This window comes from Onychostoma macrolepis, chromosome 08, assembly GCF_012432095.1.
Source record: "Onychostoma macrolepis isolate SWU-2019 chromosome 08, ASM1243209v1, whole genome shotgun sequence".
NCBI lineage: Eukaryota > Metazoa > Chordata > Actinopteri > Cypriniformes > Cyprinidae > Onychostoma > Onychostoma macrolepis.
This window is the reverse complement of record NC_081162.1, coordinates 2,428,586-2,452,410: the sequence shown is the minus strand read 5'-3', so window position 1 is coordinate 2,452,410 and position 23,825 is coordinate 2,428,586. Positions and strand designations below refer to the sequence as shown.

At 35.6% G+C, this 23,825-nt stretch overlaps 2 protein-coding genes across 4 annotated transcripts in view; one reads left to right on the top strand and one right to left on the bottom strand.

Moving 5' to 3' along the window:
* Positions 1-23,825, top strand: part of mtor (mechanistic target of rapamycin kinase) — a 141,827-nt gene that overhangs the window by 43,195 nt on the left and 74,807 nt on the right. For all 3 annotated transcript variants that reach the window (XM_058783740.1, XM_058783743.1, XM_058783741.1), the window contains exons 29-30: positions 16,348-16,423; positions 20,127-20,266. In XM_058783740.1, the coding sequence (XP_058639723.1) occupies positions 16,348-16,423; positions 20,127-20,266 (216 nt within the window). The remainder of the gene's footprint in view (positions 1-16,347; positions 16,424-20,126; positions 20,267-23,825) is intronic.
* angptl7 (angiopoietin-like 7) lies at positions 333-8,543 on the bottom strand. Its single transcript, XM_058783744.1, has 5 exons — positions 2,746-8,543; positions 1,616-1,716; positions 1,326-1,520; positions 998-1,193; positions 333-917 (listed from the first exon to the last, which is right to left on the bottom strand). The coding sequence occupies exons 1-5, from the start codon at positions 3,098-3,100 to the stop codon at positions 748-750; spliced, it is 1,017 nt and encodes a 338-aa protein (XP_058639727.1). The 5' UTR covers positions 3,101-8,543; the 3' UTR covers positions 333-747.

Sequence of the window (23,825 nt, the reverse complement as noted above, 5' to 3'; positions counted from 1 at the left end):
CTTTTTTTTTGATTTTGTGTTAGTCTGTTAGGGGTCTGGTGCCATGCTGTCTGCATAACCTGGCCGTGATAGTTGTATGAATCAATCTTGACAAAGATCATATGAATTCTGAGATCGCCAATCAAGGCAACAACTGCTTGATATAGTGGTCAAGCAAATAGAGTGGCTGTTCTTGAAGGTCAAGACAAGTACTTCTAGTAATCCTAGTTGGAGGCAATTTCAGTGTGATTTTGGAATGTTGTGTGTATTTTGTGTTTATTCATATTTGTCACTCCCACTAATTGTGAATTCCTTTTGTACCAAAGCAGACACGCATTATTTAGGTAAAACAAAAAGGTTTTTTTTAAAAATACAATTTATTAATCATCCAATATTTTACTTTTTACACAGTTCATTTTACCAGTGAATTTACTATAATGTCTCTGAACTGTCAAATTGCTTGTAGTTGTTCATTTTGTGTGAATGGCTTACATCAGCTTGTTGCTTAGTCTTGTTGCTTTCAATGATCATGTGCATAAAATCTTCTAGAAAAAGCTAAAGAAAATAAAATATTTAAGAGATAAATACCATGTATAAAATGCAATTTACAATCAAACATCGTTTCATCACATATTCAGTCCTAACATTCTATTATACAAATGCATTCCCCCTGAAAAAGTTTGCCCAGTTTAAGCTGTAGATTATGTGGATCCGTTGATGCCAAGGTTTAGTGGTGAGCAGGAACATAAATTGGGTTTTGCCAAGTCTTTATGGTACAAAGCTCTGTGGTCGGATCTTCATCTCCACGCGTTTCAGTGAGTAGTTTGGTCCGTGCCATCCATACCAAGAGATGCCATCTGAATTCTTGGTATGTGACCCATAGCGGTGAAACACACCATTTAGATTTGAGTCAGTGCAGCAGTTGTACCAGTATCCACCTGTGAAAGAAACCCATTAAGGTTAAGTCAAAGAGTTCATTACAACGGCAGCATCTTGTGTGGTGGGTGTTTGTTTTTACCTTTGCGAAGTGCTGCGCAATTGTCCAAACACTTGTCATTGTCTTTGTCTTTAGTGCTGAAGTTGGTATTGTTGTGGTAACGCAGAGAGTCGCCAGCGTTTCCACTGTAATTGTCAATGAAGAGCTTGTAGCTGTTCATCTCATTGCTCACTGTAAAGAAGCCATATTCGGCATAGCGTGTCTTACCCTCCCAGTCCTACCAGAATAGAAATAAAAAACATACAGACTGTGTCATATAATAAGAAAGCTTGCTTTAAGCGATGTTGACTTTAAATATTCATGGATTCATATTCCATTCTACATTGGTTTCATTTATGTGCATACTTGCCTCCATCTCTATTCTCAGCACTGTGGGCTGTCTGGTCAGACGGAAGATTTGATCGTTGCCAAGCCAGAAGTCACCACGGATTGTACCAAAACCATTCTTGTACTGCTTCCAGTCGCGGTTGAAGCTTGTCAGACCAATCTTGCGTCTCTGGATGACGGTCCAACCACCACCATTGTTCTCCATGTCACAAAATACCTGGAGAAACCAAAAACATATGGGGATTCATGACAAATCTTCTCTCAAATTGAGCACCCTGCTTGTATAAAGACTTCATGAAGATTCAGACTTACATTTAGTTCAGGTGTTCCAAGGAAGTCATCTTTTGGTAGTTTATACTCTCCAGAAATTTTGTAGTTCTTGTTGTATAGGGATGCACAATCATAGGTTGCATCTAAGGGAGAGAGAATTCTTAGTTTAGGGTCTCAAAGCCAGGTGCTTTTGAAAAACAAGTCATTTCAACCTAGTGGGATCCACCAACAGAAGACACTTCAGTGTGCTGACTTTAAGCTGTGTGTGTCTGTGCAACTAGCACTTTCCCAACAAAGCCTCACTGTTTGCATGGTTGGAAGTGGGAAAAAGGAAACACAGCATGACAAATAACTAATTGGGTATTAAACTACAGTTTTGCAACATGCTTCGTTTAACATCTCTTTCTGGTTTGAAAGATTAATAGTCCAGTAGTTTTGGGGGGAAAAAATGCTCCATCGTTCATGTGGGTTCAGAGTAGGGATCAAAAATTACCTGCTGTGACTTGGCTACTGTTTTAAAGCCAGACATTCCTGCACATGCTAGCCTAGTATTATTACCTACTGATTACCTCTAACTGCTGCCCAGACATTTCACAGATCCTTGGGTAATCCCTAAATTAAAACGTGTGCGTTTGAAGAGTTCCATGTGCGTGTATTATTGCATTCTGTTCGGATGAAACTAAACAAACCTTTGTTTTTATTTTCCGCTATAATTTTTTTGTCACGTGTTACAGTATGATACACTTTGCTGTAAATTTTGTCTTGGTTCTAAAATTTCTCAAATCTCACTCGCTTACTGGATAGTGTAACATGATAAAAGATATATCTTCCATTCCAAAGTAGAGGTCTGTTTCCTCCATATTAAGTCAGGAGTTTGGAAATGCTGTGATGAAGATTAAATTTCGAAATAACCCAAGAAATAATCATGTAATTTTTTGTGAAAAATGCCTAAGAAATAAACATACAGGGAACCTATAGCTGGAATAATCACTGAAGCCATATTTTTCTACATTATCCCATGACTTAACAGGACATCCATCGACGCTCTAAGGTATGTCAACAGCCAGCATATGTGACCTGTGACCCTGCTGAGTGCAGAAAGTAGAGTAACACATGGTGTGTGCTTGAAGCTAAGCTTTCCAGCACATGTTGAGTTGTGTGTCAAGACTCACCTGAAGTGCTCTGCTGTGGAGCAGATTGGGCGGCCTGCAGCTGCATGATTTCGATCTGATTGTAGATTTCTGAATACTTGCTCTCGGCCTCTGTGACCCTGGCCTCGTGCTGCTGGTTAAGCTTTTCCAGCTCCATCATCTGCCTCACGACCTTCATAAGATCAGACTCTTGCTTCTTGCTCATTTCTTCCAACATGCTGCTCAGATTGGCCACCTGAACCTTTAGGGAGCGCACCTCATCGCAGCATTGTGCTGGTTTTGCTGGTTTGGGTGTTGCCAAGTTCTTCTTGAAGGAACTCTGAGCCATCGCATGACCTAGGAGCAGCAGCAAAAGAGTCAAGGATGTAGCTGTCATCTTCACGCTTTTCGTTATTATGTGCGGAGAAAGTTTGAGTTGTCTGTCTTTTGTGGAAGACGCTGATCGATCCTGGCTGTGTTGCTCTCTTGAATAATTGTCAGATGAGAGGGCAATGTGAGAAGAACTCTTTAGAATGAAGTTTAGAACTGTAGAATATTCTCCGGACAGATTTCTCTTCTCTTCTCTGAGATTTCTCTCTCAGAATCAGATGTCTGCTCACACCGAGGGCCTGCAGCGGATGCAGCTTAAATATCTTTTCACGTGTGCTGTGCCCTCCCCTTTTGCTCAGGCCCACAGTCATTGACCCCCCCCACCACCTACCACCACTAAGCCCTCCCCACCCTTTCCCCCTGGCGAAATTTTTTCCTCCGCCTCTTGTCTGGTCCCACCCGCCAACACGTGTGCCATGCACCTCACAATACTTCCATTTTGCACAAGCGGAGTTTGTTTGTATACAGAAGATTGCATGAAGATGCTTTGTTCTGTGGAGGTCACACATTCTGATATTCTGATCTTTTCTTGTAAAGAAAAGTGCTCTTCCATGTGACGCCCTCTTATCGAAGAGAAGGACTTGTGAGAGGAAGCTGTGCTTTTCATCCATTCTTTTAATTTCTCAGAACCAGCTTGTAATTATTGGAGTGAGTGCTAGTTAAACTAGGTGAAATGCTTCTAGCTTTTAATCTACCAATTAAAGGAGTGGTTCTCAAATTTTTTTCAGGTGGTAGACCACTTCAGAAGTTAAACAAAAATTTGGACCAATTAACTCACCAAATTACGTATTTTCATCAATCCTGTCTTAAGCTATGAGCCATACTTTTGCCAAAATCCTTTTTATTTTTATAGAGCTTTTGATAATAAATTTTGTTTCAAATGAGCTTTACAGACAGTGATGTTAATGTTTATAATATATTAAAATCTTGGCTTATTGAGATTTCAATAAAATGAGCATCTAACTGCCGCCTCATAACAATAATATATTTTTTTTAAATCTTCACTTTTCTGTTCTCTTATTATCCTCCTTTCCTAGCTTTGTACTATTTTGAACATTGACTGAAACCTTGTATAATAGGCACATCTAGTGTTTATTGCCATCTTATGAAAAATCGCTTGTTGTATTCCTCAAGTGTAAGTCGCTTTGGATAAAACTGTCTGCCAAATGAATAAATGTAAACGTAAATAATGAACTAGATTACTATTTTAGACTAAATGACTCTTAAGTGACTAAAACATTACTAGATATCAGATACCCCTTATCATAAAATCAGTAACAGTTAATTCATTGGACTGTGCTTTTTGTTCAAATTCAGTTTTGTTTTTTAGTTTTTTATTACTGTAGCACCGTGACTACACTGGACACGACAATTGTCATGTCTCGCCACAACAGCTAAAGTCTGTCTGCACTGGATGCGACAAAGTGACCGTTGCAAATCATTTGAACTTTGTGTCAGTACATCATAAATAGAACGAGGCAGCAGTTTACTGTCGGGGATTTGCCATGTTGCGTCGTGCTGCGCATTACCACGCCATATCCAGTGCAGACAGCATCACTGATTATAATGAGTTCTGTGCTATTTTGTCACGCCCAACTTCATTACTCATCACTTTATCTTTAACTGTGTTTGTAGCCGGCGCTACTAAGGCCCGATGAAACCGTCTATATGCTTTCTAACAGCTTCATGTGGCCGCAAACTTTTAATTTTAACGTGGCTTTCAGCACTATGCATCATTAAAGTTTCACTTTCACCACGTAAGGCTGGTAAATGTGGTGTTTACATGGATTAATTGTAATGGGCTATTCCACAGTTTAGGCCTAACTGCAAGGACAATAGCCTGCAAAATCAATCTTCATGGAGAAAGCCATTGTCCTCAGGTTAACATCCTGAGAAAACCTGGGTTACAGCTGTGTGAAAGGCAGGATAAATCTGGCAATGGTAAACTAGTAAACTTTGATCAAAGTTGAGTTGATGTAAAATTTAACGTATGTAACATGGACGGAAAAACTGTTCTATATATATTTATATCTGTTCTATAAACTTAAAGGTGCATTTTTGATTCTGGTATTTTCATAAACTGAAAGCCAGCAAAATTACTAACAAATTCCACAGGTATATTTTTCAAATTTATTTGCCAAATGTAGAAGCCAAAGGAACTCCTACAAGTGTGCAAAGTTATAACGTGTGTAACGTGGACGGAAAAAATTAAACAATCCTGCAAGATTGCCTCTGTAGCACAAAATAATACCATTTCATGAACACTGGCAAAGAATAGAACAAGTTCATAACACATTAAAATAACCTGTCAACATTTACTATCAAATTTAAAGGTCATACATCGTGAATGAATAAACTAACTTTATTGTGTGCCATCAGTGCAGAAAATCTGCGTGTGTTCCTTAACATTATAGCCCAGTTCACTGTCATTTAAAAACCTATGCGATTAACGCCGACAGTTTATTCTAATGGCATAAGTGAGATTGTGTTAACGCACTATTAACGTGTTAACTTCGACAGACTAAGCTATATTCTTATGAACATTGGACAGAAAAAAAAAAATTAACAAAAAAAAGAAAACCCAGAAAAAAGTCAGCAAAATCATTGACGATGTTGACTTTCATGAAAAGCTTATTGAGTCAAACATACTCAAAAAACAACGTTCGAAGTTGGACAGACTGAAAATTTCCGTCTAATTTACGAACAAGATCTGTCAAAATGTATACAACCACCATTCATGCATGCTCTTTCACGATGAACATGACTTTCGGTCCGAAACCACTAGCAATCATCCGACTTGCACGCTCTTTTATCCTTTCTCACCACAATGATCCTATTTACTCTTTTCTTAAACAAAGTTTACCACGTTCGTATCATTTTAACGCTTTAAAATTCAGGATTTTATTAAAGGAAATGAAAGAAATGACTTAGGAAAAATCCAGATTCACTGAATGTCCCACCCTGACATTCGCAATTTCTGGGGACGGAAATAAAATAAAGTCTCGTTACATGATAATGCCAAGGCTTAGTGGGATAAAATTAACTTTATTATTTCTTACATCTATCTTAAACAAAATAGTGAACTAAAAATAAAAAAATGACAATAACTGGGTATTATTCAATCTATATTGTTCATTACACCCCTTGTGGACAGAAATTGTGGAATCGCTCTAATATGAGTTTACCTTATGGTCCGAACCCAGAGTCTCTGTATCAGTAGGAAAACGATAAAACAAGCTTCTTCCTTCCGAAGGCATGTCGCATTTTGGGGGAAAACCAAAAAAAAAAATTGACGAACAACAATATAAAATGCGGGAAACTATTCATTAGTTATTCTACAATTAATTGAATTACAGATTATACTACAGTTGGAAAATACTGTAAATTGATTACATTGAATGTCTCCGACAGCGTCTGTAGTCCCATTTAGCAACTTGTTAGCAACCGTTTAAGGGATTTAACCAAAATCCCATTCAAAAAACCCATCGACTCTGGGACGATGGAACCGGAAGTGCTAAAATACTAACTCGCTTCCGAGTTTTTGCCTACAAAGTGACATCATAGTTCCACCACTCTATAGGCTAGTGTTGCAATTTTTTTTACAGATGTTACTGATTTTGATAATGAACATAAATTTACCTTTAATTATCTGCATTCTAACTCGAACTACTACTGTCAACTCAATGTGCATTTCTAAGAGACAAAAAATGTATATTATTATTATTGCATAGATTACCATATGTGTACGTAGGGGGAGCCCATGAAAAAAAGGTTGGGAACCACTGCTCTATGTTGACTATGGTTTCAATAATAATAAACATGCATTTGCATAAAGCATCCATATTTGTGCATTCCCATGTTGATTAGAGTATTAAAAACTTGAAAAGCATTTATTTAAGGTACATTTAGAACAAATAAAAATATGCGATTTAAATTGAGATTAATCGCGAGTTAACTCATGACAATCATGCGATTAATCGCGATTAAAAATTGTAATCGATTGACAGCCCTAATATATATATAAATATATATATGTGTATGTATGTATGTATTGGTGCCGACTACTGAAATTTTGGTATCGTGACAACACTGATGACAGGTTTATGTTCCACCTTAATTAGACAACAAAAGAAAACAGATGTCATGGAGCTGGCTTTTTTTTTTTTTTCAGAAAAGAAAAAAAAACACTTAGACAAGATATGCTCTTGTAACAATAATGATGCTCTTAAGAGGGTGTTAGAAAGCTGTTTACGATGTCATACCGCTCTGTGAGACTGTAGCCAAGTGTCTGGTATGAAAAAAGTATATGAAGAAAAATATTGTAGACACAGGGGCATTGCATGCAATTAATTTTTTTACGTTTTTTTGTTTCACCAGTCTCATACTGATTAATTTGTACATATCTTTGCGCTGTGTGTACAGTGCAATGTTATCAGATTCATCGGAACGTGTATATGGTGCCCAATTTTTAAAAGAGAAAAACAGATTTGTTTTTGAATATATTTTATTGCAGAAAATATATTATTCAGGAATGTGCTCCACAACTCAAAGGTACTATTAGCACAGCTGAAGTCAATGAGGATGTTGTCTGATTGCCATCGGCCACAGCCAGACGTCCAGATGTTTCTCAGCAGCTTTGGGAGCTTCAGACTGTCGTGAGACCCCAAGTGTCTGCTAATTAACGTTCTTTAGTTCAGCTGAAATGTGTTCAGGTTGATGGGCAGCATTTTCATCCTAAAGCCTCTGAAGTGCACAAACAGAGTTTCTTTTTACCAAACCTGTTGCTAAAGCACTTGGCTAACACGGTGTTCTTCAAACAAAAAAAAACTTTTTTTTTTCCTAAGAAAAACATTATCTGGCTTTATCCTGTAAAAACTAAGGACTTCAACATCCAGATACTTTTAAGACAAAGTGTCATTCCATCTGAAGCTCTGGTTGTAACAATTCACAATGTAGCTCTTCACATCACTGTTCACAGTGGAACAGATGGCGCTAGAGTTTCCCTTAACACCCCGCATTTATTACCAAATGCATGACATAAACTGTCTGGAGGCGTTGACGTCATATCGCCTGTCGCTGTGTCTTGCTTATTTCCAAACATCATGCAACAATTTATTTTCGCTGTCACACATCTGTGAGTATTTACCATGAAAAGAATCAAGATTATTATCTTCACATCCCTCGCCAGTCATGCGCTGGCTGACCCTCAGCGATTCACTGTCATGTATGTTTGTATACTGACCCTAGGAGTGAGGTTTATGCCTGTTCTAAGTTGTCAAAAGTTTCTGTTGAAACCTCTGAGTTTGGGGCTACTTATTTATTTTATTTTTTAAGATCTTGGTCACTTCTTTTTTTCATCTTTTCATTTTCAATAAATTCTCGAATTAACTCTAAGATTCTGTTTACACCCATTAATGAAATTGAAAATGACTATATATGCATCATTTCAAAGAAGCTTTACAAAAAGTTCTACTGTGCTATACTAGTTATACAGTATTGTGTAACTAGTGTAGTACCGTCTATAGACCTTGTGTGTCAGAGACACAAGTGCGCAGCCACCTTTGGAATTTTGTCTTTGAACTTCTGTTTTTGCAGTAGATCTGTAATATCGCTGCTGAAGAGTAATTAGCTAAAGTAGATTTACTTATTATAGTGTTAACAAAAGTGATCATCAGCATTGTAATGTTTGAAGTAGTTGTCATAGACTGGGAAGATTTTAAAACGAGCGGTTAATTCATACATTTTTACAAGCTTACCTTCAAGCTGTGAAAATACAACCAGAAGACAACGAGCGCAACGCTGAAAGGGGGCTGGGCTACATAAGGTCTATAATGCTTTAATGCATAACATTAAAGCATTATAGACATATTAAGATAGAGCACGTTTTAGAGCCAGACAATATATTATAATGGTGTAAATGGTTAAATGTAATTCAGAGATATAATCATTATTTAGTTTTGTTCTATGTGAGAGCCAGCAGTTTTTAATGAAAGGATGATTGGTTTGACCATTGCCAACCACGTTTCCTAGCAGATGTATTACAATGAACTAGTTATAATACAGCTTACATAATCTTATATAACACAATATCACTTCTTCCAGTGGTGTTTGTGGTCAGACCACAAGGAGATCCACAAGTACCTTGTGTCAGGAATAGCACATGTTGGAAAAATAGCACCGGACTCTTAAGTAATCAAATGGAAACTATTGTCTAAGCTGCATGTCAAGCCTTTCATGAATATTATTAGAGGAATGAAGTGATTGGCAACAAGGTTTGGGTCCACCCTACTTCAATTATATAATGTCAACTGACTATGCAGTGTTGTCTGAGCTGAATTGGAAAGGAATGGCTTAATCTTTTATCATGTGCCATGAGGGGAGGAAATGGGAAACATTTAAACATCTGGATTGTTTTCATTCATTGCACTGTGGGTTAACTCATATATATTTTTTTTCCTGCCTCTGAAAGCTTGGATTCCCAGAGAAAGTTCATAATATGCAGACTATTTCATCAAACCAAAGTCAAAGCTGAACACACCAGTGCTATTACAGTGCAGTTTTGACATATTGTGACAACTAATGCTGGTCGTCCTACCCATAATATAGTCCATATGATGGACAACTACTGCTGCTAATCAACATATCATATACTGTAAACTTAAGTGCTTTCTTCCAGCTGTGGCAGCTCTGGTTCTGGTGCAGACATGAGCATGGAATTTGTCTTTCGACTGTCTTTTTTGTTGGTGTCGTCATAGTTCTCCACCCTTGTTTTATGCAGTGGTTGCAGAAAGTATGCAGTTCTTATAAAACTAGCCAGTTATTAAATGAGACATAAGTACCTTGGACACAACAGCAATTTAAAAAATATTCCAGATTATTCCAGACATCCCCAAATATTAGACAATCCACCCAAATTGTGCAGTACATGCCTAAAACCCTATTCCTTTAAAGAACAACAGTGTAATAACTACGGAAAGGCGTGCAGATTATTTCACTAAATTCAAAAGAATAATTATTTGCTTAAAAGGGTTTGACAAGTACACTTTCTAGATATTTTCTACTTGTCTTCTTTTCTAAAACTAAATTAACTTAAATCATTGGTATAATTATTTTTTTAAAGAATCATGGGCTTGTCAGTTGACAACTTCCATCAGTCCTTCCTTAAATTCAGATGTGTTTTCTTCGAGTTCTCTGTTGTTGGAGTGATGACATTCAGACATTCATTCAGCTGAATATTTACCGTATTGACCCGAATATAAGACAATGTTTTTTTCTTGGAAATGCATCTGAAAAAACGCGGTCGTCTTATATTCACGGTCTAGACTTTGACATGTCAGTAATACACCCACAACAATAGGTGGCGCCAAAAACGCATAAAACGAGTGAGCCATGAAATATGTAATGCAATGTGTGTTGTAAAGATGCCGAGTGAAAACAAAAGAAAAAGAAACGCTTACAACGGCACGAATCGTGACTGTCATGTTAGTCTGATGGGACCAAACTTCCTCTGTAAGTGATTTTAAAACATAAGACAGTACCCAGATTTGAAGACTACAATAAGATTTCACTTCTACTGTTAATAAAATTTTGGTAGGCTACTATGAGATGGATAGCCTAAATGTTATATAACTCAGGTGGGCTACCTGTTGTTTTTATGGTATATCAAAAAGTGTATATTTTTCAATGTCATTGTTGGTACATTTTACCAGTATTTACCATACTTTCAAAACAAAAATTAAAATAGGAAAAATATGCAATATGAAAATAATTTAAGAAAAAATGTGTTTTAAAAAAGATTTGGTTTTCAAAAAGCCTTTTTCCAAAAGGTACATCTGGAAAAAGGGGGGTCGTCTTATAATCAGGGTCGTCTTATATTCGGGACAATACGGTATTTATTTATTTTTTTCCTCTGACTGTGTTGACCTGAGGCGAAGGCTTTTCCAACAAAACAGAAAGTTCAAACAAACAAAAGTTCAGAAGAAACAATGTTTTGTCAGAAACATTGCAAAATGTTGGATGCCCCTATACTTAATATTAAACTCCCTATGTTTACTTTTTGTTGGCTTCATACATATAAAACATATTGGGTCCAACTTTATATTGTGGCCTTAAATACTATGTACTTACCTTTAAATTAATAATTTGATTCAATGCACTTATTGTGTACATACATGTTTTATATTGTACTTATAATTAAAAAATACCTGCGTGTAATTACATCTATAATTAAATGCTGTAATTACATTATTTTTGATATAAGTACAAAGTAATAAAACCACTTAATATAAAGTGGGACCAAATATTAAATATATATATATATATATATATATATATATATATATATATATATATATATATATATATATATATATATATATATATATATATATATATATATATATATATATATATATATATATATATATATATATATATATATATTATATATAAAAAAAAAAATAGAGTTGGTCTTGATTCACTTGACATATTGCTTGCCCCAATTGTACTGTCCTGAGACACTTTTAATCCAATGTTGCAGAGCTTGTATCCAATGTACCAGATGCGTTCCTGCTTGCTACTTCTAGAAACCACATGGTAACTTGCACAAGACATTTTTGCTACTGTTTTCTCTAGACAGACCTCTTCCTCATATTCAGCTGTCCTTTCATTTAATGCCAACTGACCTGAGCAGGTAATTGTGTTCTGTCTCGAACTAATCGAGCATGTAATGTTCTGTTTTTTAAAGTCCGTACTTTACAGCTTCTCAGCGAGAACTGATTGTGCTGCCAATACCCCCCCCCCCCCTCAAAACAACAGAATTTGCCTATTGTATTTAACTAAAGATAAAGTTTTACCTTTGCACATTATTGTAGGCATGGTAAATTATATCATACCATACAGCGAATATGGACAATGTCTTCATTCCACACTTCTGCCACACAAATACGTTTTAATTTTTATATTTACTGAATTCAGCCAAACTTTTACAAGAACAGTAGTCAGCAAGAAGATTTATGAAATACATTTTAATGATACAAACATACACTGCAATTTAAAGTTTGTGTTGTTCAAATTTAAAATAACATTCTTGAGTTAAAGTAAATTAAAAACCGTTGGTGGAAAAGCGTCTTTGATGAGCTACAGAGAGAAACTAGTAGCCAGACAATAAACAAGTGACCAGTCCTGAGTGAAGACATCACTACACGCATTGGACCAGCACGGTTCAGCAGGGTTTGCCAAAAGCAGCTAATGTAGTATAATGGTTTTATGGTAAGACTTAAATGGTTTTGAAAATACTCTTTGTTTGAACCAAAAGCAGAACCATGCACTGTTTTTGATTAACATCAGGAATGAGTCAGATTTATTGACATGGGAAAACTACATTCATGTCAGGAAAGACTAGCTTGTCTTGAAATGTTTGTTTGCAAATGCACTTGCACTTTCACCTTACCCTTACTCTCACAAGTGTATATTACATTACAGGTGACTTGGTGTTGACAGGTGAAGACATTTCATAATGTTGCAGTTTGTCTTTGCAAAATAAACTGAGGGAATAATACAATATGGCAGGTCTTTGTAATGCTTTAATATCCCTAAGATAACTAATTTCAGGCTTTTACAAAGAAAAGCAAAGATATTAATGTAACTTGGAATCTCATCTAAGAGAGGTCAAACCCCATATGTTCTTAGAACTTCTTCTGTCTGCAAGCTCTTCAATTAGGCAGGGCCTTGAGTTTCTGAATTACAAATTATGAAGTAAATATTTATTTCATGTGGCATTGTCTCGCTTGTCAAGAACAAACTCTTCTGTTCCATGATGGCTTCATGATTGTGGTTCCAGTTTTTAATGAGTTGCAGATCTGCAAACAATTTTGATTGGCTTCTTTGGTTATAAAAGAGTATTTCTGGACTTCAGTTTGTATACTAGAAAATAGGGATGCATGATATTATCTGAACATTATCAGAATCGGTTGATAAAGGCTTAAAATGTAAACATCGGCATCGCCCCAATATGAAAAATGGAGCCGATAAGACGAATAACTCACATAGAAGCAGGCGTTGCTCTTCTGCGGAGGCGCTGTTTAGCCACACTATTACATCACAGAGTAGAACATTCCACAAGCTGTCGTTTTGGCAGACGATTTTTTCATAGTACAATGACCTCTTATATGTCAAAAGATCAAGGGAATTTTGGTTTCTCAGTTTATGACCCCTTTAAAGAGCAGAAGCTATCTTACGTGAATAAAAATCACAAATATGACACATAACAAATTAAATAGCTTTATATACGGATTTATTCTTTAATGTGTAATATTTTTCAAACAGATTCTGAAAACCTAAAATATTTTAGAAAAACCCCAGCAGTGATTGATTTTATTAGTTATTCTCAATGCTTTCAATGTGCTCTCATTATAAAAAGAACTTTAAAGGGGTCATCGGATGCAAGTTAATGTGATTCTTTAGGGTCTTAATGAAAAGTCTATACCATACTAATACTCTATAACTTTGGTTAAAATTTCTCAATGGTTGTCTAAATAAACACCCTTTTTACCTTGTCGAAAACAGCTCTGTTCACAGCGACCCGTTTCAGAGCACGGCTCTTTAAATGCTAATGTGCTCTGCTCACCCCGCCCCTCTCTTCTGTGGAGTCATGACTGTAAACTTTAGCCACATTGCTAATTAGCACATTATTAGGAAAGGTGATTTGCATGAACTTAGACGCATTTAGGTAGATCGGGGGAGCATTACCTTCAAAAACAAAAGTAATCCACTGCGTCTGGCAGACTCTTGACAGCTCACTCATGTGCTCACTCATATGCTAAAACGCCAGTGTCAATCAACAATCGTGGGAGGGGCCTTTGCCTGCGTGATGTCGCTCTGTCAAGAATCTGTCAAGAATCTGTGAATGGCATGATCTGAGATCTCATCATTTATTGGGCTTTAAAAAACAAACAAACACTGGATGGATTTTTATCATTACAGTGTGGTTGTGTACACACATGCCAAGACACATTTCAGTTCAAACAACATGTAAAAGTGAATTTTGCATCATATATCATATATATAATCCAATATTGTGCATCCCTACTAGAAAACAATACTAAAACACAATGAAAGTGTAAAGAGACAAAGGACTGTAAAGCTGGCACAGTAACATTTTAGATTAATTTAGATTCACTAAGAGTTTTCCCTAAATGCTTATTGATAGTAAGGGAGTAGGTATTGGGTAGGGTTAAGGGATCTAGAATATGGTCATGCTGAATAAGGCATTAATATGTGCTTCATGAGTACTCATAAACAATCTATGTGCTAGTGATATGCATGCTAATAACCAACTTGTTAATTGTCTTGTTTGTGAGCAGGAGAGCAGGACAGTCGATTTGCAGTTCTTTTTGAAAGTAGCTCATGGCCGTGAGTCTCACCCCCAACAACTGCCTTCAATATTTTTTAACGAAATGGAAGTGAATTTCCAGTTGGACAGCAGATTATTTCAGCAGAGTTGAATCGCTGGAGCCAATAGCAAGATATTACAGATTATTTGCAAGTTTTTCAAACAAGACTCTGTGCAGTATATCAAATCCTCTAGTTCTTTGGAAGTGCTCATTGTAGCTGCCTGGGAACTTGTAAACATGACTTTGTTTCTGGCAAAAATACAACACCACCAGCTTTCCAAACCATTACTAGATGCATTCAGATAGTGTTTTACTCTCTCATCTGTTTGGAATAACCTTTGTTCAAGCCTGCAGATTCAAATGTATTGTAGGATGTAAGACTTGAGCAGCTTCTATGTGTGCCTTTCCTGTGTGTTTATCTATCTAATCAATTATTTTCTATTATTACAGTGCCATGTTTAAACTGGTGAAGTCAAATTATTTATCATAGGAAGCAACACCAATACATACTTTCTAGCTTGTTTTTTGCTCTTTCCCACTTTCCCCGCTGAGTGTCAGAACATTTATTTTGAGCTCACCTAGCAAGTATGTTGCCCCCAAGGGTTTTTAAAAAGCAGGAAAGAGACAGCAACTGTAATGGCTTATGGGCAGAAGTGCAAATGTTCCATTCAGGGTTCTCTGTCGTTCATTGCATACATTACTGACGTGGAAAGGGTGGTGGAAAGGGGCCTTTTTGTAGCCAGCACACTGATAAACAGAGATGAGCACAAGTACTCAGGTTCTTAAAAGTAGCACCAGTGTTTAATTGTAAACTCACAATATTTCAAACTAGGGCTGTCAAATCCAATTAATTATGTAATATGCAAATAATGACCGTTTATCATCAGTTGTGTGAGAATCGTGACCTCTATTTTTGGGATATTATTATTACAAAGAAAAAAACAGAATTGTACAGCTCTATTAGTTACTGAGATTACTTTGATCATTTCTGTACATTTCACATTTCATCTGTCCCCGCAAAAAAAAAAACCCAAAAAAACAATACCAACCGATACCAAACTTGGTGGTTCATCACTCTGAAATCAACAGGGCTTTCTCCTAAATTCTTAAGTCATAATCTACAAAACATCAATCTTTTATTTTCATTTCCGGCATGAAAATGCTTGTGCTATTTTCAATTTTCTGAAAACCTACTTCTTCAAACTCGTCTTTGGCTGTTCGCCAGTCTTCACCAAACTGTGTACAAAGCAGCTATAGACTATGCTGGCTAAAAGTTTCCAAAATATGCTGATATGCAGAAGCATTGCAAAGATTTATTAGCAAATTAAATTGTCTGCCATCACACACATAAACAAATGGATATATTTCTGCTGAATGCAAACTCCTTAAAACACTTTGACAACAGGGCATTCTGAGGACACAATAAAGAGATGCAAACTTAAAAAAAAAAATTGTAATCGGTCATTAGAAGGATCATAAATGTAACTAACAGTAAAATATTTGACAGGCCATTTATTGTGCAAATTTACTGGCTAATTGCTCATCTGCTTGAAGATTCTACTGTTTTTTTAGTGTTATAAACTGTAGTGTAGAATGCCTTTTCATGCTCGTTTTCAGAAAATAGTATAGCATGGATGAACTTCAGAGTCATATTTTAGACTATACAAATACCACAAGGTCTCGGAAAGAGTCTATACTTCATACAGTAGTATAGTCATACGACCATGTTGTTTTGGGCTCATGATTTTTTTTTTTTTTTTTTTTTTAATTGTTGGTTGTAGCTAATCTCAATTTCTATAATCATATTTGCAGTATTACAGATTTAGAGTGTGCACTAAAACATTGCATTCTTTCGTTTTAGTATCAATAATAAGCTCCAGCAACCAGAGGCTGCATCAGGAGTGTTGGAGTATGCCATGAAACACTTTGGAGAACTGGTAAGAGCTTTCATCCCTCATTAATCGGTGTGCCGTCCATCATGCATCGACTTCATAAGATGAGGTGAATCTCACTAAGCCTGTCAAGAAAGGTCTTGGTCATAAAACACCTTAAAAAATATTGTAAATTTTTTTGTTTGTTTGTTTTGTGATGAGAATTGGGGGCAAATATGCTTGATTGTGATAAAAATAGTATCCGTTTGTCTTGTTTCATCTGAAGTTAATGTTGTATTAGTTAAATAAGTCTTTTGTAAGCATTTATGTAACATTTAAAACTTTTGGTTTGTTTTTTTCATGTTTTAAAATGTTGAGATGTTTTGATGCGTCATGCACAGTACTCCTGTCCTCGAAGTGTCTCCTGCTGTCCAGACAGACAGTTCAGATGTACTGTAATCACTTAGCCATGTCTATTGCGTAACTCCACAGACCTTCTTTGTTAACACTTGACTATTAATTGCTCAAACATGTAGTTGTGGAGCTCTTTGTTTTTTTGTTTTTTTTTCTAGGCTGGACTAGGGAGTCATATTAGTCAAGATATAATGGTCTTTTTTTAAGCATTTCACAAACAAATGAACTAATATGGATGGTTCACACTGGTGGACTAGACTATATTTAGCTTCTCTTTTTTTTTAACAGAAGTTTAGAATCACTATGAAATTTTTGTCTTTGGGAGAAAGTGGTACTTTTATTTACAAATGATACTTTAAATAGATAAAAACAACTATATATATACACACAACAAAATTATAAACGCAACACTTTTGTTTTTGCCCCCATTTTTCATGAGCTGAACTAATCATGCTGTCTAATCAGCATCTTGATATGCCACACCTGTGAGGTGGATGGATTATCTCGGCAAAGGAGAGATGCTCACTAACACAGATTTAGACAGGTTTGTGAACAATATTTGAGAGCATGATAATGCACGGCCCCATGTTACAAGGATCTGTACACAATTCCTGGAAGCTGAAAACATCCCAGTTCTTGCATGGCCAGCATACTCACCGGACATGTCACCCATTGAGCATGTTTGGGATGCTCTGGATCGGCGTGTTCCAGTTCCTGCCAATATCCAACAACTTCGCACAGCCATTGAAGAGGAGTGGACCAACATTCCACAGGCCACAATCAACAACCTGATCAACTCTATGCCAAGAGTCTATGTTGTTGCGCTGCGTGAGGCAAATGGTGGTCCTGACTGGATATATGTGTATATACTGTATGTATATGTATATATGTACAGTTTCTATAGACAAGTTAGAACAGTACAGTTACAGTTACAATTTTGGCCAAAATCATACTTGCGAGTGTACAGTTATGGAGTCAGAATAGTATCAAAATTAATACTTGCTCAAAATATGTACACTGATTTATATGCCTTTAAAGGTGCCATAGAATGCGTTGATACAATATTGTTCTCTGATATCTACATAGAAGGTATGTGGCTTAGGCAAGGGCAAAAAAAAGAAACGGTTTTACATGTGCATTTACAACCCTAGGATTTTTCCGTAGAATGAAATGGTCTGTTATTGGCTTATTTGGAAGGGTCATGAATAATAATTCAGGTTCTGGTTCTGTAAACTTTATTCTGGTCTGGTTCACTAGTCAGTGCTCAACATGTTTCACTATTGTATATTAGTGAGGACATTTTGGACCTCACAAGTATAGTCAAACCTGTGTACACACACACACAAATACAAAAGTGAGTCAGTTCACACGTGTGACAATTTGCAAATACAGTCTTAACAGTCAGTTCATTTTATTGAGGACACTTTTGATTTCTTAGGAATTTTTATTTTTCCTAGTAAGTTTTCTACATAAATCTACATGATGAGTATTGTCTGTGGAAAAAAAACAATACTGGAATTTACACTTATCTTTTTTTTTTTAATACTACATTGGTGAGCAGAGGCTTTGATATCTTTCTTTAAAGAACTTTAAAAACACAAACTATAGTTTAGGTCATTGCACACTGAGTCTGAAAATTTCGTCCGAAATTTTCACTCGTTACAAATTAAATAAGACCTCACGTTATGTCAATCACATTTACACACTGCCTCCGAAATAAATTGCTAGCATAGCATCAAACTGAGCCACTGACATCCTGAAGTAAACTTTGAATCGCCCGTGATAATCCCACTGCTCCTTAATAAGGAGGGGGAACTCTCCATCCTCTATATATCTCAGTATTGGATGGACCCAATATTAAGAAGTGAGAAGACAAAATCATCCTCACTGCTTAAAGACTCCATTTAGTGCTGTTTTGCAAATTTTTTCGCAAAAAAATTAATTAATATGCATCGGACTCGGTGTGCAAGGTTTCTGTGCATGACGAATTTTTAGGATAACGAATACGAAAATTTTGGACTCAGTGTGCAGAGACCTTAAGTATTTGTATGAAATACAAATTAAACTGAAATATAAATAATAAAATGCATTTAAAAAATAAATAAAACAACTTGTTGGGACCATGCATCTTTATATTGCATTAATTAAATTATTATTTAAATACCCATTCGTTTGCGCATCAATAATAACAGAAAAATGCGCACTTAATGTTACGACTCTAATCGTCTTTCACTCTAAATAATGCTGGGTTAAATACAACCCAGCGCTGGGTAAAATATGGAAAAACCCAGTGACTGGGTTGATTTCAACCACCAGTTGGGTTAAATGGTTAACCCAACTGCTGGGTTTTTCCATATCTTACCCAGTGCTGGGTTGTATTTAACCCAGTATCTTTTAGAGTGTACCTTGATTACAATTGTCATCCATCAAATCTTTACAAGTGCGACATTGGCTTATTTTATCCAGCCGAGAGCTGTAGTTTGCTTATCTCATACAGTGGTTTTGAGCCGCCGTTCAGTCTGTATTTCAGTGAGAAATGGCTTGAGCTGCTCCGAAACACAGAATATCACAAGAGAGGTGGTGCTGTTATTTATATATATTAATTAATATATTTTAATTATTTAACTTTAATCATAAAATCAGTGAGTTTATTATATTTTAATTTTAAGTTATCTAGTGCCTCCCCTATAGAAAACCACTGACCTGATATGCGATCTACCACATTGCCTTTGCGATCGGCCTACAGGGCACCCCTGTTTTAGCTGGAACTTTTCTACTTATAGTCACTGTTTTTGCACATTTTCTGGCCATTGTAGAATTCAGAATTATGAGTGGAGATTTACTTTGTTTTTGTTTTTTTTCTGTTGTAGCCTTTCAAAATGTATTGGACCCAAATGACATACAAATTTTGTATGCTGTATGAAAAATTTGGATTTTAAGTTCTCATTTATCAAAAGAGCCTGCTTTTAAAAAAAAACAAAACAAGTTTCTTTAAATTATGAAATATGACTTGGTGAAGTGTTATTTCAACTGTTGCTGACCCATCATTACTCTGGCAGATGATCACATTGGGCTCGCTGCCAATTTTCAAATAAACTGTTGCTATGCCCTCCCATTTAATGTTGGAATAACAATTGGAGCTATCCATACTCAGCTGTCTGTGTTCCAGAATGTGATTGTGTGAGATTGAAAAACCCAATTTTCCCAATCCCAAAGTTTGTGGTTTACTTAATTTACAAATGAAGCAAGCACTTTTAACCCCCTGCCTAATAAAAAAAATAATAAAAAACCAATGATATCAGCAATATCATTTTAATTATTTCCATCATCCTTGTATGTTTTTCTTCCACTACAGGAGATCCAAGCCACCTGGTATGAGAAACTTCATGAGTGGGAAGATGCTCTGGTCGCCTATGATAAAAAAATCGACATGAACAAAGATGATCCGGAGCTTATTCTGGGTCGCATGAGATGTCTGGAAGCACTAGGTGAATGGTATGCATACATATAATAACTTGTCAATTTCTGGAAGTGGGCAGACTAATTCTTGCTTTTTAACAGCTTTGGTTCTTTCTTGGTATTTTTTACAATTTTCAATTTATGCATTAAGTTTCAGGATAAATTTTATTTTTTATTTTTTTGGAGAGTCCAATGTAGTCCTATTCTTATTGAAGGTAAAATTTAATAGGGGGTTTTGTGACTAGATAGGGTGGACAGGTCCATGTTTCTAAGCAGGCAGCTTGTGGTACTGTCAATTATTAGATTTTTTTGGTTACTATTTATTAGTTACCGATTCATTTTTGAGTCAGGTTTACATTTTGCCAAATGTAAGGTTTAGAACCTTGCATTATTTTATATTTATATATATTTATATATATTTATTTTTATATATATATATATATATATATATATATATATATATATATATATATACACATACATACATACATACACTGATTACTGATCCGTTACTGATTCCAGATTACATGACAAAATTGTAGTCAGTAACGTAATCCGTTACATTACACATTTTAAATAATATAATCAGATTACTTTTGATTTAACTCGTTTATCACATTGATTTAAATAGGATTATCTTGTAGCATAATGATGTAAAAAATGCAAAGAGTAAGAAAACTTAAACTTAAATGTTATATTAAACCATTAAACCATTGTTAAATGTTAAATTGTTAAATATTACTAAACTTTACCATTCATTATTTACAACATGAAGTGCATTAAACATTATATTACATCAAGGTTTCCCAAACTAGGGTTCGTAAAGGAACTGCAGGGGGGTTGTGAGTTTAATGAAAAGCTGACAATTAATTAAATCATAAAAAATTAAAATAAATAATTTTAAAACAAAGTCCCTTTCAAGAAAAGTCTCTGCACTTGGTAGCCATATTTGCAATGCCTCCGGGCAGCTCATACAAAACCAAGACCTATCTTAAAGGGATAGTTCACCCAAAAATGAAAATTTGATGTTTATCTGCTTACCCCCAGGGCATCCAAGATGTAGGTGACTTTGTTTCTTCAGTAGAACACAAACAATGATTTTTAACTCAAACCGTTGCAGTCTGTTAGTCATATAATACCAGTCAATGGGCGCACAATCTTTGGAAAAAAAAAAAACATGCGCACACAAATCCAAAATAAACCTTGCGTCTCTTGACGATACATTGATGGCCTAAGACACGAAACGATCGGTTTGTGCGAGAAACTGAACAGTATTTATATAATTTTTTACCTCTGATAAACCGACTGTCACAACATCCAGTGCATGACACGTCAACCTGCTCTGGCACATAGAGATATATACATAGATGCCTCTTTAGCGACTGGGCCGCTTTCTATGGGCCGCAATACGTAAGGATCTACGTATATATATATATATATATGTGTATGTTCCAGAGCCGTTGACGCGTCACACGCCGGATGTTGTGAATGAGCTCAGGATGGTTGGACATTGCGGTGTATCAGAGGTAAAAAATGATATAAGTACTGTTCAGTTTCTTGCACAAACCGATCGTTTCGTGTCTTAGGACATCAATGTATCGTCACGAGCTGCAAGGTTTAATTTGGATTTGTGTGTGCATGGTTTTTTTTTCTGCCAAATATTGTGCGCCCATTGACTGGCATTATAGGACTAACAGACTGCAACGGTTTGAGTTAAAAAATCTTTTTTTTAAATCTTTTGTTTGTGTTCTACTGAAGAAACAAAGTCACCTACATCTTGGATGCCCTGGGGGTAAGCAGATAAACATCAAATTTTCATTTTTGGGTGAACTGTCCCTTTAATGAATAGGGGAATCCTGAAATCTCAAAAACTACTTGCTGAACTCACAATTAAATTACATATGTCAAATCAGCAACAACAATCTGAAATTAATTGCCCCATGAATGTTGTTTCTTATGCTCAAATAGCATTTAAAAAGCGTATTTTTCGGGCAAGACCAGCCAATGCGCATGCGCAGTCATAAACGTGCTTATAACTGCGCATGTGCATTGACTGGTCTAGTCATGTTTCTATGGGAAATTTGGTTCTTTCATTTAGAAGGTGGGACTATTCCTCCATATTGTGCGTTGCAGTTTCTCCCATTCATAAGTATAGGAGTGAACCGTCTTTGTATTTCTATAGTCTTTCTATAGCTTTAAAATAACAATTAAAATAAAACACTTACTAAAAAAGATGCCATGTGATCATTAATCAACATCAAAGAAACCGTGAACATGCAAATGTGACTTAATTATTGAAATATTTATTTTAAAATCTCAGGGGTACTTAAAGTAAATATATTTGGTGAATAAGGTTTAGATGACAAAAAGTTTTGGAATGTAACTAACAAATAATGTGAATATGTGCATTTTAATTAGTTATAATTAATAATACATGGCTAATAAACCTACAGAGTAATAATTCAAATAAAAATGAATGTGTTCATCGGTAGTTGATGCAATGCTGAAACCCTTCTTAAACCTGAAATGATTTTTGTAAATCCAGTGGTCAAATGCTGTCGCAACCTGACTAATGACTGATCTTTGCGTGAATGTCCACAAAACTGGACTATATATACATAATGTATATAATATGTATATAATCGGTAGGCTATTTTAGAAAGGAAAATTTAAAAGATGAAAAAGAGAAATTAGGGAGAATCAATGAAAAAATTTCATTGATTCTCAATTGTGTGAATAATATGTAATCATGTAATCCATAAAAAAGTAACTGTAGTCTAATAACGAGTATTTTAAAATGTAACTTACTCTAATTACAAGTACTTAATTTTTGGAATCTGATTACATAATCCAGATTACATGTAATCAGTTACTACCCAGCTCTCTGTATGTGTATGTATATGTGTGTGTATATATATATATATATATATATATATATATATATATATATATATATATATATATATATATATATATATATATATATATGCCTTTTTTTTTAATGGCATTCTTCTTAGTAATAACAAGAAACCCATTATTGATGGAAAAATGCTTGCTTCCCACAAGCTGTGAAATATTCAAAGGAAAATGAACTGCAAAACATTACACCATGGAAAGTCATTTCTCCTGTGAAATGTATCCCTCTCAGTACGGGGTCACACAACAAGGAGAGAATATGATCTAGTGAGTAAAAGCAGAGATTGGTTGCATTTGTGTGCTCACACTATCCCTTTGTACCCTCAAGGAATCTGACAGTGCTGTCATTTGACTTTTTTTCTCTACTTTGAATGGAAAATGTTGCTGATTTCTGTAATAGTCATTTACTGGGAAGCATGAGGAAGAGTTTGTGTGGGAGAGTGATTGGCATGAGGGGTGACTTCCCGGATTTGTTGCAGTCAGCGAAACCAGTAATAGGACATAACTAGATGGTGAAAGTGGAAACAGGAAAAATAGGGATATCAATGAAAATAGTTAAATCTAATTTAAAAAAATTACTATTTTGCTCAATATTTGTATGTGCTTTTCTGCTGCCTATAAAAATATAATGCTTTTGGCTTGGCAACTTACTGACAGCTGTTGGAATCAGTGGTGAGCT